Below are 16,061 nucleotides of genomic sequence, written 5' to 3' on the forward strand. Positions count from 1 at the left end.
TACTTTCTTCAGTCTCTCTTTTCATATTCTGTACTCTGCTTACTAACTTTTTTTTAAATCAGTATTGCATTTCCTTTACGATTTAGGCTGGAAACAAACCAAAACAACAATACAGTTACACCATATAAACAAATAGCACCACAGACAATGAATGACAGGATCCTAAAGCCACTGTGAGTAATTCCACCCGACCAGGCAGAATGCAAGCAGGCCCAATAATAATGAACTAACAATCCCAGTAATAATTTTTTCCCCTCGTTATGTGGTTGCTGCAGTTTCTAAAGCAGGGTGTGCCCAACCTTGGCAATGTTTGTGGCAGTCACAGAATTTGTGGTAAGAGTAGCAGCAGTTGTGCGAGCCATGAATTTTGGGAGTTGAAATCCACAAGTCCTAAAGTTGTCCAAAGTTGTACACCCCCTACCCAAAAGTGCTTTCTTTGACATCACTTTCTTTTTTTAATAAATGCTTTATTTATTTTAATACAAATAGTCCATCTTCCATTAAACAGTGTGCCATCTGGTACAAAGGTTTTGTGCAATAACAGTTAGAATTTACAATCACGTTCATTATTTAATCTATTCTTAGCTTAATACTAATACCTTAAATGTCTAATATTATAACAATCCTCTTCTTGATTTATTTATTAATACATTTTCTTTAATTTACTCATCTTTTATTTCTAATTCTTATATTTATTCTCTAACCATTGATAAAATGATTCCCATATAGTATCAGTTTGTTCTTTCTCTTTAATTGCCAGTGCTAATCTGTTTGTTTCTGCACATTCTAATATTTTCCTAATCACATTCTCCTCTGTAGGGATCTCTTTATTTTTCCAGTTTTGCGCAAATACAATTCTGGCTGCAGTTATTACATGGATAATCAAATGCACATTTTCTTTACTATAAGTTTCTGGTAAAATCCCTAACAGGTCTTTGACATCTCTTTCAACTCAGAGTCCAAAATGAACTGGGAAGCAAATTAGCGCAACTCGTTTCATGCCATGTTCATGGATCTGTTATCACTGCAATGATATTTTGCTCAGACAAATCTTAGCTATGCCAGATAACATGACGCATGACACATGTGCATGAAAAACAAAGAAACACAACTATGTCTGCTTTGCAATCCTCAGTACCCAGAAATTAATAAGTGGGACTCTTGGCTAATGAAAGATAGTGAATCCTTGCCCTAAATCATAGTAAAAGCTGAGTGACAAGCATATCTGCATACACTTGCAGAATGTGTTTGGAAGAAACTGTTGCCACAGGAAACTTAGTTCACCAACTTTAGGGTATAAGTAGAGGGAATCAAAAGGACAGACACTAGAAAACAAATCCATGGCTTGTTTTTAATCTCTCAATGGCTTGGTCCTCTTGATTCATCCAGGCACAAAAAATAACAGTCTCGTTTCTGCATACCAGATTAAATTATTATAAACCATTTCCCCCTTATTTCATTTCCAATTGCTCATAATTGAATTGTAATGAATTCCAGGTTTAATACGGTAATATATTTCCCACCAATTTCCTTTAATTTTCAGATATTTAGTAGAAGTAATGTTTACAGAGTTGTCATCTTCCCTCTAAATCTTGATGGGTACTAAATATTATCATCTTTTCCCTTTCATCTTTAATATGACATCCAAGCACTCGACGTTACTAAAGCCGCAGAAAATGAAATTAAGTCTTACGTGGCATGATTCCCTGGTCCACCAGCTGTTCTCTTGTTCGCCTTTGCTGTAGTTTCAGCTGAAGAACTAGCAATGGAGAAAAGGGATTTATTACTTGACAAGAAGGAACTCTCATCTCACAATTAAAAATGCTGCATTCTTCTGAGAATGAAATACTAGCTGGCGTAAATCCTTAACATTAAGTGTTTAATTGGATCCAGGCTACATTCACTGCCCAGATAGTGTACAGGCAGCCCTCAGCTTACAGCCATTCATCGCAACCATTAGAAGTGACAACTGCACTGGAAAAAAATGACTTAGGGCCGTTTTACACACTTGCGAGCGTGGCAGTGATCAAAATTCAGGTGTTTGGCAACTGGCATGTATTTATGATGGTTCCGACAAGCAGAGTCAATGGGGAAACCAGATTCACTCTACTTTTGTCATTAGCTTCACAATTGCAGTGATTCACTTAGCAACTGTGGCAAGAAAGACTGTACAATGGGGCAAAACTATTTTGCGACTGGCTTGGAAATTTTGGGCTCAATTGTAGCCACAAGTCAAGGACTACTTGTAGTTAGGTGTACACAACACAGGGAATTTCATCCGATATTTAGTGATTATGATAAGAGAATCTCTTAAGATGCAAATGTTTTATGGGCAATAATATAAATCTTTCCAGTGCAGCTTCGTGCAATCATGTTCAACGATAGACGATGCTTAGGTTGCCATTATTTTTCCTACAATCACGTAGCTCAGCACCACGAATATTAAAACCAACGTAGAGAGAAGGTTAATAGGTATATATACATGGACACATCAGTAAAACCCAACTAACATAATTTTTGCAGATGATTTTCTTGTCTTGGTGCTATTAATACCCGTGAACGCATCCCAGGCCAGAGGCAATCCCATGCACCATGCTCTCTGAAACAGCACTTGGAACTCAAGAATATTAGCTGGCAATTCTCCAGTTCAAAAGTTGGAACCTCTGGGAAGGCGCTATTCTCTACCACACCTATGGGGTGAATCAGGGACACAGGGGAAGGGGAATGAGGGAGAACTACATGTTTATAGCATCCACAATTTTATAAGCGTTCCAGAAGATCAACAGGAGGGAGAGTTTTTTTCCTGTGCAATCTACTTTTTATCTGTTTCCAATTATATGTTTATGTTTACCTCTGGATCTGATTTACAACAGGAAAATAGAATTTGTAAGGCAGTCTTCATCTCTCTCCAGGGTGGATTTGATTTAAATCACTAGTAAAAAGGCTTGATTTAAATCAACTCGATTTAAATCGTAATTTTTAAAGAGCAACTGTCATCTCTGTCCCACAGCAGCTCCTTCTCTGACCCGCTGTTGACTCAACAATAGTCCTAATATTGTAGAATAGACAGCCTCAGATGACCTAACTAAGTTCCACTTCATGCTGAATAAACTAAATTATTAACATATCTTAAATAGAAAACTATCTTTAGATAGATCTTTACTCCAAAAGTATATTAAAATAAATTTAATAAAAATCAAAAAAATCTGATTTAAATAAAACAAACCTGATTTAAATTTTAAAAATCTGATTTTTTTAAAAAAAACCATTGATTTTTATCCACCCTGTCTTCCTCTTAGCAATGGTTTTAAAATACTTTGAATTGGGAATCTATGTACAATACCTTTATTCTCTTCCTGAGAACACAGCACATTAAATTCTATAGTAACAATATTAAGGTATTAAAAGCAAAAGCGTTCAGTTGACAAAATAAGTAATCTTGCTGCTAAAATATATTAAAAATAATCCTCGCATAATGGTATTGTCTTTTTTTCCAGACAGAAAAATATAAAAAATTTTTACAGGCTAATATATACAATATATCTTTTATATTTTTAAAAAAGCATTACAGTTGTTTTCATAGTCAGAAATCATTAGCTTATAGCAGAACAGAATAAAATCTAAACGCTGGTAGAAAAGGGCAAAAGGTCTTTGTGGGGGGAAAGTAAAATATTGCCATAATACATTATTCTTAGACATGAAACTAACAACCAGAAGTCAGTTTCCCATCACTTCCTCCAAATCAACCAAGTTACTGTCTCACGCAGAGTCCCTATGAGTTTTAAACAGTAAATAGTAATAAGAAAGCAAACTTAGAGAAAAATATTTTCTTCGGGGGCGGGGGAATGAAAAAGCTAAACTTTCTAACCTTATCCAAAAGGAAGAAATGCACGATATAAGTATACAAATGTATTTTTTCAACTCAGAATTAGCTAGTATATCTCTATCAGCAAAGATTTTTTTTTTTACATAGGGATTTTTTTAAATTTGTAAGCTCTTGGAGTCAATTAAATGTGAGTTGGGCAGCTATATAATTTTTGTTTAATAAATAAAAAAATATTGGATTGAAGGCATTACTGGAGAAATTTCTACCTGCAGCTATGCCATCCTAAGTGCTTTTTCAAGAAAAACTTCATCAATTATAGCTACAATTAGGATTTAAAAAGTCTAAACAGAAGCCAGCCTTTTAATATAAGGAAAGGCGACTCATTTCCTTATTTTTTTCAAAGCTTTTGTTAGCTGAGCTAATTTCTCTTGGAAACAAGAAAGTAACTTGAATGGAGCTTAGATTGTTAACTCTGTTTGTCCACTCATGCAGAGGCCAGTAAGAAGAACAAAAAAAACAATTATTAGGAAACTGTAAACTAATCTTTTAATAACTTTGAACATCAACTATTTAAGTTGCAATTATGTCAAAGGGTTCAATGCCAAACATCTGCGTTCAGAGCAACCTTGTGAAATCTACCCCATTTAAGGTAATGAGAAAGTCCCTGGAGCTTTTGCACTCTTGTATAGACCAGGGGTCGGCAACCCATGGCTCTGGAGCTGCATGTGGCTCTTTCATCGCTCTGCTGTGGCTCCCTGTCGCTGGTCGGCTCCACAATTGGTAGGGCTTTCGGTTAGGGCAGAATAGAGGGAAATGATGATGCACTAGGAGGAGACTCTATGGTGGGGGAACTGGCCTTCCAGTCAGCAGAGGAAAAAAGACGTGTGCTAGGAGGAGACTATGGTGGGGACTCGACTTCCGGTTGGCAGAGGAAACAGGATGCTGGGCTAGGAGGAGACTCTATGGTGGGGGAACCAGATTTCCAGTCGGCTTCAGAATTGAATGGGGGGCTTCTGGTTAGGACCTTTGTGGCTCTTGATAAGGCTGCCGAGCCCTGGTATAGACTCAAGAAAGTATAAAAAGTGTTAGATATCTTGACTTGATTGCAAAAAAAAAAAAAAAAAAACCACCCCTAACAATTGTGAAAACAACTGCTGCCAAATGACATTAGTTGAGCAGAAATCCTATTTGTTACACGGATTACCAAAATATTTACTACTGCCAGGAAGCCAATGCAAGCTAAGCCCTGAGTAAACTCCGCTGGAAGAACCAGGCAGGCCCCACATAATATCTTGATGTCATTTCACCACACCGGGTGTTTTCGCCAAGGGAAAAGCAATCAAAATGTTTTATCAAATCATCACAATTACCGTCTTGCAGTGAATTTCATATGGATTATGCCTCTGTAATTCTTCCAATGGTCAGAGGCCTTGACATTTTCAATCTCATAAAACGTACCGTCAATAGCAAACAAGGCTTGCTGTACGGTGGCATAAAAATGAATAACATTATCCTAAAAGATGATACAGTTAGCTTTTAATTTGTTTCTCTTTTTGTTATGGCTTTGCCTGTGTTAGCCATCTCAATAGTTCAATTTGAACTAGTATTCGGGGAAATAATCAGAAAATAAACATTTAATCTTGGATTTAGATACCCACCACTAATATATTAAGACAGTGGTTCCCAACCATTTCTTCACTTTAATATGTTTTTGCTTGCCGGTAACATTCTTCAAGCCTTTTGTGGCCTCATGTGATGACATCACAACCCCCAGGGGTGATAATACACCTTTAATGATAATATATCTCTATGATAGCTTATCTGTCACAATGCATATCTGAATATTTCAATAGTATTTAATCCAAAGTTCAGCAACTTTAAAACATTTTTAGTTATTTGAAGTACTACAAAAGACATGATGCCTTTCATATTTGTAAAGTAAATTATTTGGGTACCCCTTTCACTATTTGATTCTCCTTGCACTTCAACATCTAAAGGAATGTTATGCTAATTATCCAATTGGTTGAGTGAGTTTCTGCTAGTAATTTCCATGACAATTAACAGAAACACACTCATTATTAAAGAATTCTAGAATCCCTGAAAAGTATAAAGCAAATCAAAAGGAGAGGTATTCATCCTTCGGGTGGCCCTTTTGATCAGTCAAGAGATAAAATTCCAATTGCCAACTGAGGCAATCAAGCCAGGAGACGAAACTTGCACCAGACTGTTGATCCTTCTTCTCCTGACATTCCTTTCTTAATCCATCACTACTGGGGAGGCCCCAAATGGCATCCCCAGGTGTTAGGTTACCCACACCAACCCCTACAATCTTACCACCAGTAAACCCTAGTAGGCCAGTAATCTGACACAAGCCACACAGCTGGACATAAACCTTTCAAATCACTTCACTCCCTCACTGGAGGTTTTTAAGAAGAGATGGACAACAGTTTGTCTGAAATGGTAGAGGGTCTTCTGCTTAAGCAGACGGTTGGATTAGAAGACCTCCAAGGTCCCTTCCATCTCTGATATTCTGTTATTCCCTTCTATTAACCAAACCCTCCTATTCTCTAGATCCCCACTTCACTAAGTGCCCAGAAGGATGAAAGATGGAACTTCTCACTCTGCAAGGTCACACACTGTCTAATTTCATATTTCACACAGGTAAACAAAGACAACGTGAGCTCCATTGCAGGACAACCTAAGCAGGAATCCATACCCTGGTATTCGATCTAACAATGCCAACAACTGAAGCCCAACCTACTTGCCAGAACTTCCTGAGAGACTGGCAGTAGGGATGGGACAGTCCTCTAGTTAGAACCTCAACTGCTGCACCCATCAACTGCCAGCTGTTCCAACTTCAGCCTCCACAAAAGCCCCTTCCAACTCTTTGGTCAGAGAAGGCTCCATCAGGCATGTCCTGTTGGCCACCCTCACCAAGAACTACAGGTAGTCCTTGATTTACGAGCACAATTGAGCCCAAAATTTCTGCTGCAAAGCGAGACCGCTCTTAAGTGAGTTTATTTTATGACCTTTCTTGCCAACAGTTGCTAAGTGGATTGTTTCAGTTGCTAAATCAGGTACACGGTTGTGTAAGTGAATCTGGCTTCCCCCATTGAGTTTTGTGGTCAAGAGGTTTGCAAAAGCGATCATGTGACCACGGATAATGCAACGGACATAAATATGAACCAGTTGCCAAGCATCTGACTTTTGATCATGTTGTCCCACAGGGATGCTGTCAATGACTGTCACTTTTTTCAGTGCTGCTGTAACTTCGAACGATCGCTAAATGAATAGTTGCAAGTCGAGGACTATCTGTATATGCTGCCACCTTGGGGGAGGGGGGCACTCTGCCTTTCCGTCCTTGCCTAGGTTCTTGATGGGGACGGAGATGACTCTCTCTAAGGATGAGATTCAAATCTGATCTGAGACAGAAGTGGCACTCTGTTATCCATTCCAAAAACTGCACATACATTATCCCCTAAACAATTGATTGGGGTCTAGATTAATTACAGAGACCTACTTCTTCGTGCAATGAAAAAGCACCTTATTCTGCCATATAACAACAGATTTATAATGAAATAACATTTTTCAATGCTTTGCAAACAATTACTGTATCTTTTATAATAATGCCAAGATGTCATCTCCAGCTACATTGCACACAAAGTACACAATATTTTGACTATGTTGAAAGGAATAATAGCTTTCAAAGAGAACATCCAATCCCCTTGACCAACTTTCAAAAATACCAGGCATGGTTATCTGACTTATAAAAATGCAATTACAACTGTGGCTTTCTGTTAGAATCCACCGTGGCACGAACATAAACACGAACGTCAAAAGCGCGCTGACAAAACCGCGGCGCTAAAACCCGTGATGTCAAAAGCGCGCCGACAGAAGCGCGATTTAAGTTAAGGTAAGGTTTAGGGTAGGTTTAGGGTTAGGTTTAGGGTTATGTTTACAGCGCGCTCTGTCGGCGCGCTGTTGTCGGCGCGCTTCAGCGCTCATTCGTCTCCGCGGTTTTGACGGCGCGGTTTTGTCACCGCGCTTTAGTCACACGCGCTTTTGTCATACACGCATTTGTGGTGGAACCAGAATCCACTTCACCTAGATGGAATGGGAACATCTACCCACATTATTCCAAAGTTGGGTAGCAGGGGTCTTTTAATTGCTCTCATGGATTTTCTGATACTAATAAAATATACAAGGGGTTGATTTGTATGTTTTGTATTTTTTACTTTAAAACGTACAAAATAGATTGCAGTGGGTTATCTTTAACTCAGAAATAAACAGATTCCGTACTTGGACTCTAGAACATACTCGTCTTCCTAGTTGTCGGTGTCTTCATTTTAATATTAGAACAATTTTATTTAGAAAATATTGCAAATATTGGTAGCAGTAAATTGAAAAGAATTATTGGATTACTATTGTGCTTTAAAAGGTCATTCATATAGCTAGAGAAAAGGCTGCTATTACAGATTCACTATAAACACTGGTAGATGCAGTTATAAATTACCCAAACATTTAAAAGGCATTTGCAGTTTTGTGAGATACGCAAGCAAATTACCATCTTTATATATTTACCCAGGCGCCAGACAGTGAAACTATTTTATAATTTTTTTTTACATTTTCATCCAATCTTCCTCAGTCTGTTCTTTTCTACCATGCCCAGAAGGCTGACAAAAAATGGCCACCTGCCCATTAACATTCTATTCTCGATACGTATCTGAAATTGCAAAACAAATTAAAGTGATAAATTCTGCTTTTGCATTCTAACACCTTACTGTTTGTTTTATTTACCTCAAATTTATTATTTGCACTGTATGGTTCTTGTCAGCCTTTTATAAGTAGATAAACAAGGAATAGGAATTATCAGATATCGTGGAAAGTTGTATTGCAACAGAAGCCTGAAAACTTACCAAACCTCCTCTCTACTTCAATTAATAGCTAACCAAGTAAAGATAGAGTTAGCTTGAATTTTTTCCCCCAACGTTTCTACTTTCCAAACACATCACTTTTTTTTGTTAGCAGTCTATAATTCTCTGACTCCGATCAGAATTTCACACTTATTCTCTATCCAACATAATTTGGTTATTTAAAAAAAAAAAAAACGACTATTGGTTTAAGAGAAAAATGTATTCATTTTTCATTCAACTGCCAGAAAGCTGGGAGCAAAGAATGGTATCTATCAGATATGTCTGTCACACAGTATGTAAACTAGAGTTATGTCTATGGAGATTCTCAGCCATCCAGGTCACGCTTGTCCAAAGATGCTTTTTCAAACTGGACTTTGCTTTGTTTTTCCTTGAAGATGTTCTTGGATGAGAAGTGAAATGTCTTCAAGGAAAAAAACAAAGAAAAATCCAGTTTGAAAAGCACCTTTGTCCCAATGATGACCTGGATGGTTCCATAGTCATAACTGTAGTTACTCTAGTTAGTACATAGGTAAAGGTAAATGTTCCTCTCACACATATGTGCTAGTCGTTCCAGACTCTTGAGGGTGATGATCATCTCCGTTTCAAAGCCGAAGAGCCAGCGCTGTCTGAAGACGTCTCCGCGGTCATGTGGCCGGCGTGACTAAATGCCAAAGGCGCACGGAATGGTGTTACCTTCCCACCAAAGTGGTCCCTATTTTTTCTACTTGCATTTTTTAACGTGCTTCGAACTGTTAGGTTGACAGAAGCTGGGACAAGTAACGAGAGCTCACTCCATTACGTGGCGCTAGGGATTCGAACCGCTGAACATCTTTCTGATCGACAAGCTCAGTGTCTTAGCCACTGAGCCACCGCATCCCTAGGTACTACATACTGTGTGACAAACATATCTGATAAGATATCATTTCTTTGCTCCCAGCTTTCTGGCAGTTGAATGAAGAATAATATCTTGTTCTCTTAAACCAATAGATTTTTTTTTAAATAACCAATTATATTGGATAGAGAATAAATTGTGAAATTCTGATGCAGAGTCAGAGAAAAAGGGGCTGTTGAAAAAGCCCCTTTGGGATAACTGGAGGTTGTGCACGAATGTTTTCTTCTAAGCTCAAAACAAACTTAGCTTTAAAGGTTCCATCAACCTATTCAGGGTGGCTAAAATTCTATAGAATGAATGAAGTTTGCCCTGATTCGGTGCTTCGTGATTCGTCCAAAACAAGCTTGAAACAGATTCAAATGTTTCAGCAGCAGGACAAACAGTGGGAATTGAGAACAAGACTTTCGGGGTGCTTTGCATCCAGCTGACCATGAAGCGGCAGCAAAGAAATTCAGAAAACTGTCCCCCTACTATTCTGCACTCCAATTATTAGCCCCATTATAAAATATGTAAATAGAATTATTTTTCAATTTTTTTTAGCAACAGATTTTTTTTTAAAAAAAAATGCCTGTGTACTGCAAAAAAATGATAAAAAGTGCATAAATCCGTTATTAAATGTTAGCTATTCTACTCTGGGGCAAAAAAGATGATGATGAGATGATGATGATGATGATGAGATGATGATGATGATGATGATATGTTATAAAAGTAGGGGAGGAATATGCAGTGGGTAACTTGTTGCCAAAAGCTAACTGGCCAGTATTACAAAGGTACTGGAAGAAATCTGCTAAACATTTATACAATTGAAATAAATGACAAGCCACAGAAGATTGATAGGTTGGATTGATTCCTTTACTCTTAAAGCAGAATTGTTGCAAAAAATAAAATAAATGAAAACAATCCTGACATGAGCTATTAAGAAATACTCAGTTCCAAATGGATATAAAATATCATTTGAATCTTTTTTTTCTTAGATTTTTGTGGCTCCAGAATCTTGTTGCTGTTTTGCAACAAGATCATTCTCCCTCTCTCTCTCTCCCTCCCTCCCTCCCTCCCTCCCTCTCTCTCTCTCTCTCTCTCTCTCTCTCACACACACACACACACACTATTTTAAGAATCAAAGCAAACACATGGAAGTGCATGGAAGCTGCAGATTAGCTGTCCTTGCATTGAAGTATGACTAACACAATCCTTTAAAACAGTTGTATGAGATAGTTAATAAGAGATTAAATGATCTAACTATGAAAAGCCGTAGGTACAGTTACACACTGCACTAAGCTGTTCAATTACTGGTTTTGGTTCAGCGGGTTGCATGAACCCATTCCCTGTGTTTTATTGCCATGTTCCTTGCGTGAGCCAAAGCAGTTATGGAGTTGTTGTTTTTTTTCAATAAAACAAACTCAAAAAAGCTGACTTCATATAATGTGTGAATAAAGTCATTACATCCTGAGTTAGACTTCTCAACCCTATAAAGAAGATGGTAGATAATGGCATCTAGAGAAGGTCATTGTCTCTTGGTAGAAGAGCACATGCATTAATCTGCATACTTCCCAAAACAATAAAAAAAATTGTGAATGCCAACAGGTTTAATTTTGCCTCAAAGACAGAAAGCTATTGCAGCTACTCAGCAAATCTTCCAAGAAGAGCCTGCCACAAGAACCATCACAAGGTCAACTAGCATTCATGGTTTGAAGGAAGAAATGCAATCATTTCTGTTGCTCTGTTATTTATGTTGGGTGTTAACATACCCTATCACAGCATTAGGTTTTGGTCAATTTTGAAGCTGAATGAGTGACTTTTGATCAATCAGCCCATCTCAGTCTAACCTACTGCAGGAAAAATATACTACTCTGAACTCTTTGGACAGAGAACGGAATGCTATGGTAATGATCAAGAAAATACAGACAGACAGGAAGAAATGACAGCTGCAATATAATTAATTGACATGATACCGGGCATCTCTGATCATCTCCACAATCTATCTACAATCCAGTAGTCACAGAAAAGGAGAAGATTTTGAGACAAATCAAATAATTTCTCTCTGTCCACTGGGTTTTCTAGCAGGAAAAATTTTAGGAATGCCAGTAAATACCCCATTGTAATAATAGGAAGAGATATAAGGTAACAGTAAGTCAAGTCTTAAAACCAGTAAAAACTACTTCCAACTTTCCCAGTGCAGGTTTCCTCTTGATATTTTTATTAACTACAGTATTATGTCTTCCTATGGTAAGGCAGAGGTATTGTCTTGAGCTAAATTATGGATATTCCAGACATCCTGTTTTTGTATCGCTTTCCGCTCATACGAGAAAAACATTGAACTTTAAGGAAGACAACAATTAAAAATATAAGACAACTTTCAGTATTGGAATGGATGCAATTGCAAAATTTAAACTTTAACATATATATTTCTGCTGGGTATGGACCACACTTACAGCTGCCATTTCCTCAATGTTTACCAGAATTATTCTCTATATTTGTGTGGCTCAGAAGGAAAGGGGGGAAAAAACATTATCTGTTTGAAGGAAGTGCCAATTGTATATCAAAGGAAACAAACAGTGTTCTCTGGCTCACTACCAAATGCTTCACAGCCCTTTCCAAAAAAGAAAACTAGACTGTGATTTGTAAGGAAGCTGCATATTGTTATTAGAGGAAATATGAGGAGTGGGGGAAAGGTATAACAAAACTTTGCATTATAAATGGAAGACCAAGATAGCTCGCATTCAATACGGAAGACCAATACTTGACAGATAAAATAATTTTGCCACCTTCTAAAAAATGCTTCAGCTTGCAAAATATAACGCACGCACATGTTGATTCGGGGAATGAAAATCCCTTTTCCTACTCCTGAAACTACTGCACATCAGCTCTCATTAGCTCAGATGGCATCACTGAATATTTATAGGATCTTCCTACTTGGAAATCTTTATTCTAATCATTTAACATAATAAGAAGGCTCTAAGCTTCACAAAATTTAACTGCATAATACACGGAGGGGGGGGGGAAACTAAGCTATATCAAAACAGGAGATGCCATAATGGAAATCAACAGTAACCATACCACAAAAATAATTCCAAGTTCTATTTGTTCTGGATGTCCTTGGCTGTAAAACCAAACAAAAACTACTGCAAGTACATCATTAAAAGATTAATTGTGCTTCAAGCATTGGAATTGGAGAACAGCCATGCCTCCACCACCACCACCCCCTTCACATTTATAACTACTGGTTTGCACAGATTGATTCCACAACCGTTTATCGATACGCGCCTCTCCTCAAAAATAAAGCAGCATTTAATGCCGAGTATTTTTTTCCCCCCTCGTCCCCCAGAACTGACCTTCCTTAAGACACTTTGGGATGTCTGGGTCAAGGCATTCCTTTCCCTTGAAGGATTCGATAGCTTCGAAAGGTAAAATCCCTGGGAAACTCTGCTGCTGCTGCTGTTTCTTGGAGCTATCGATCATGATGGGATTCCTTCAGAAAGGCAGCATCTAGCGAAGGGAAAGAAACCGATCTACACGCCAGCCAGCCAGCCAAAGCGGTATTGTATGCTGCTCCTTTCAGTCACTTTGGCAATAATTGAGCAATTATGTCTTTAGAGCATCTGAAAGCAGCCATTAGCCTTTGCTTCCCAGCTTGACCCGAAAAGTATATTCAAATGACTAAAAGCACTCGGAGAGGGAGGAAGGCTGAGCTCCCAAACCCCGCCTTCCTTTCCCAGGCAACTGCTCCGGATCCCTCCCCCTTTTCAGCCACCCTGGTTCTCTCTCTCCCGGTTGCTTTGCATTCAATATGCAGTTTGATGGTCAGAATCATCTGACAAACTCTGAGTCAAGCAGTTAAAAATAAATCCCAGCCGTTGCAGAAGGAGCAACATTTGGCGAGAAGCTGCACCTAAGATGACAAACTCCTACTGGGGTCTATTTTTTGGAAAGGTTTTGGGGTGTTTTTTTGTTTTTCTTTGCAAACACTTTTTGGTTGCCTGGTGTGTTGCGTTCTTCCTTTGGTTTCTAATATGGAGGGCTCTAATATTAATGTTCTAATAGAAAAGAGGGTTGCACAGAAGCCAAAAGAGTTATAAGTTAAAAACTATATTTAAACACAGGACTGTGAGCTCTGATTGGCCAATTATAATAGAGTATTAACATGTTGTGTGTTTACCTATCTACCGATCACCTTTTCCTGGTCTGATTTTGCTGGCTTTGACTAGGGGAAAGAAAACGCCTGAGCAATATCTGGAATTATATGGAAAAAACGAAAACTCAACAAAACTAAACGGGCCAGACTGAGGAAAAATTCTGGGGTTGGGCAGCACCAGGAGGCGTGGCCAAGGAAAAGATTCCTCAGTCCTAGGGCAACCAGACTAATTTAACCCATTGCTTGGACTCTCCAAGCAGTGCACAAGAAAAGAAAGTCTTCACCACCTTTGTGTAAAACCAGTCCTTTTTCTACAAAGGAGAGTAGATAACCATCCCACTCAATCAACAGACCTCAACAGTCAGTAGGAAATTAAGTATAGGCATGTGTAGAGACCCCAAGAACAACAAACAGATTTCCTCCTGCACAACTCTCGTTCATTTCAATGTCCCTTGTGCAACAACAACAACAACAACAAAAAAAAACGTTTGCGTTGTTATTCAGAGACTGTAGGAAGTTAGCACTCACTCCTCTCCCAGAAGAATGAAATATCCTAGGAAATATTGAAAAGACAGAATATTATATTCCCATGGGGCTGGTGAAAGAAATGTCGTCCTGGGTTCGGCTCCAAGTGGGGGAAAAGACCCTGGAAACATGGAAGCTGCTTGGAAAGATGGTTTATTGTTGGACAGGACCACATGGCTTGAGCCCTGAACAGAAAAGGTGATCACATGCTTCAATGTTGGTGGAGAAGAAGAGAAGGAAGGACTGAGATGCTGAGTCCCTGGTTTTATCCCACCCTGGCCTTTGATCTTGAGCTTGTATTCTGATTGGTTGTTAGACTCCCATAGGGACATTCAAAGGCAACTCTCTAGGCTGCCTTTTGAATCCAGGTTTGGTTGAGTTCTCAGATGCCATGTGGTGAGTTGGGTAAAGTGCCAATAATATCATGCCTTAATCTCATCCCCCTGGAGCTGAAGTGGAGAAGTCTTTATTATGTAAAGGGACTAGCTTGGCCTTCTTAATGGCCCATTGACAAAGTGGGGATGGGCAGGAAGCTACAGGCAGCTATTCTGTCTTTTAAAACATGTTTATTTCTTTTCACATCCAGAGAAATATTCTGCCTTTTCAATATTTCCTAGGATATTTCATTTTTCTGGGAGAAGGCTGGGTGATAACTTCCTACAGGGCCATGCAGGTGCAAACTCTGTAGGCTGTGTTTTGAGTCCAAGTTTAGTTGAGCATTGCTTCTTCCCAGGTGCCCTGTGGTGAGATGGGTAACGGGGCTAATACTATCGTGCCTTAATCCCATCACCCTGCAGCTGAAGGTGGGAGACCTTTGCTATGTAGAACAGACTGGCTCAGGCCTTTTAATGGCCCATTGACAAAGGTGGGGGCTATTAAGAGAAAGCTTGTTTCCTGCCTAAAAACATGTTTCTACATTTCTTATCCAGGGAAATATAATATTCTGCCTTTTCCATATTTCCTATGATGTTTCCTTCTTCCTAGAGAGAAGTTAGTGCTAACCTTCTACAAGGCAAAGCAAAGCAAAACAGTTGTTCCACTATGGATACAGCACTCAAGTGATATAACTTAGAATAGAAAGAAACATACTGAAAGACACCCCCCCCCCAAAAAAAACAACCCACCACCCCAGAGGTTTGCTCACTGTACAATCACTGACCTTTTTTTTTGTTTGTTTCAACAGTCATTCTACACACTTATAAATCCAAGGAACTACCAACCACCCAATCAAGGAACCACCAATTCAAACAAACAAATAGTAAACAACAGCCTAAACAAAGAACCATCCAGGACACGCCCACCAACACCGCGAGGGCAAGTCGCTTATAGATCAACAGAGAACAAACACCACTCCCTTCTAGCACTGAGGATGTTACTTAGTCAGGTAATGAAATGTCTGCAAGAAGGCAACCAAGCTCAGACAGCACCCAAGGACCACCACCCACACATCCAGGCACTAGCCAAGCAAAACATACAGTTGGGGGAAAAGGATACAGCCCACCTAGGAAAGAAAATATGGAAGATGCAAAAGAAAGAAAGAAACCTAAAGGAAATAAAAGAGGCACTGGTGCTATGGATAAGACCAGGGGTGGGCTTCAAAATTTTCAGCAAGGGGTTCTCTGCCCAGTTGTGGGGTGGACATGGCCATGGTGGGTGTGGCTTAGTCGGCCTCTTGCACCACAGCAAGGGGGAGGGGCATTTTTGCCCTCCCCAGGCTCTGGAGGTTTTCCTCGAGCCTCCGGGAAGACGAAAATGGCTTCCCCAGGCTCCTGA

General features: G+C 39.1%; 1 protein-coding gene across 4 annotated transcripts in view; it reads right to left on the reverse strand.

Moving 5' to 3' along the window:
• MRTFB (myocardin related transcription factor B) overlaps positions 1-16,061 on the reverse strand; it is an 85,347-nt gene that overhangs the window by 30,129 nt on the left and 39,157 nt on the right. For 3 of the 4 annotated variants that reach the window (XM_032231225.1, XM_032231223.1, XM_032231224.1), the window contains exon 4: positions 1,694-1,759. In XM_032231225.1, coding sequence (XP_032087116.1) covers positions 1,694-1,759 — 66 coding nt within the window. Of the gene's footprint in view, positions 1-1,693; positions 1,760-12,963; positions 13,270-16,061 lie in introns of those variants that run through there. The other variant, XM_032231226.1, reaches the window with a different exon arrangement.

The sequence above is a fragment of the Thamnophis elegans genome, chromosome 14, assembly GCF_009769535.1.
Source record: "Thamnophis elegans isolate rThaEle1 chromosome 14, rThaEle1.pri, whole genome shotgun sequence".
NCBI lineage: Eukaryota > Metazoa > Chordata > Lepidosauria > Squamata > Colubridae > Thamnophis > Thamnophis elegans.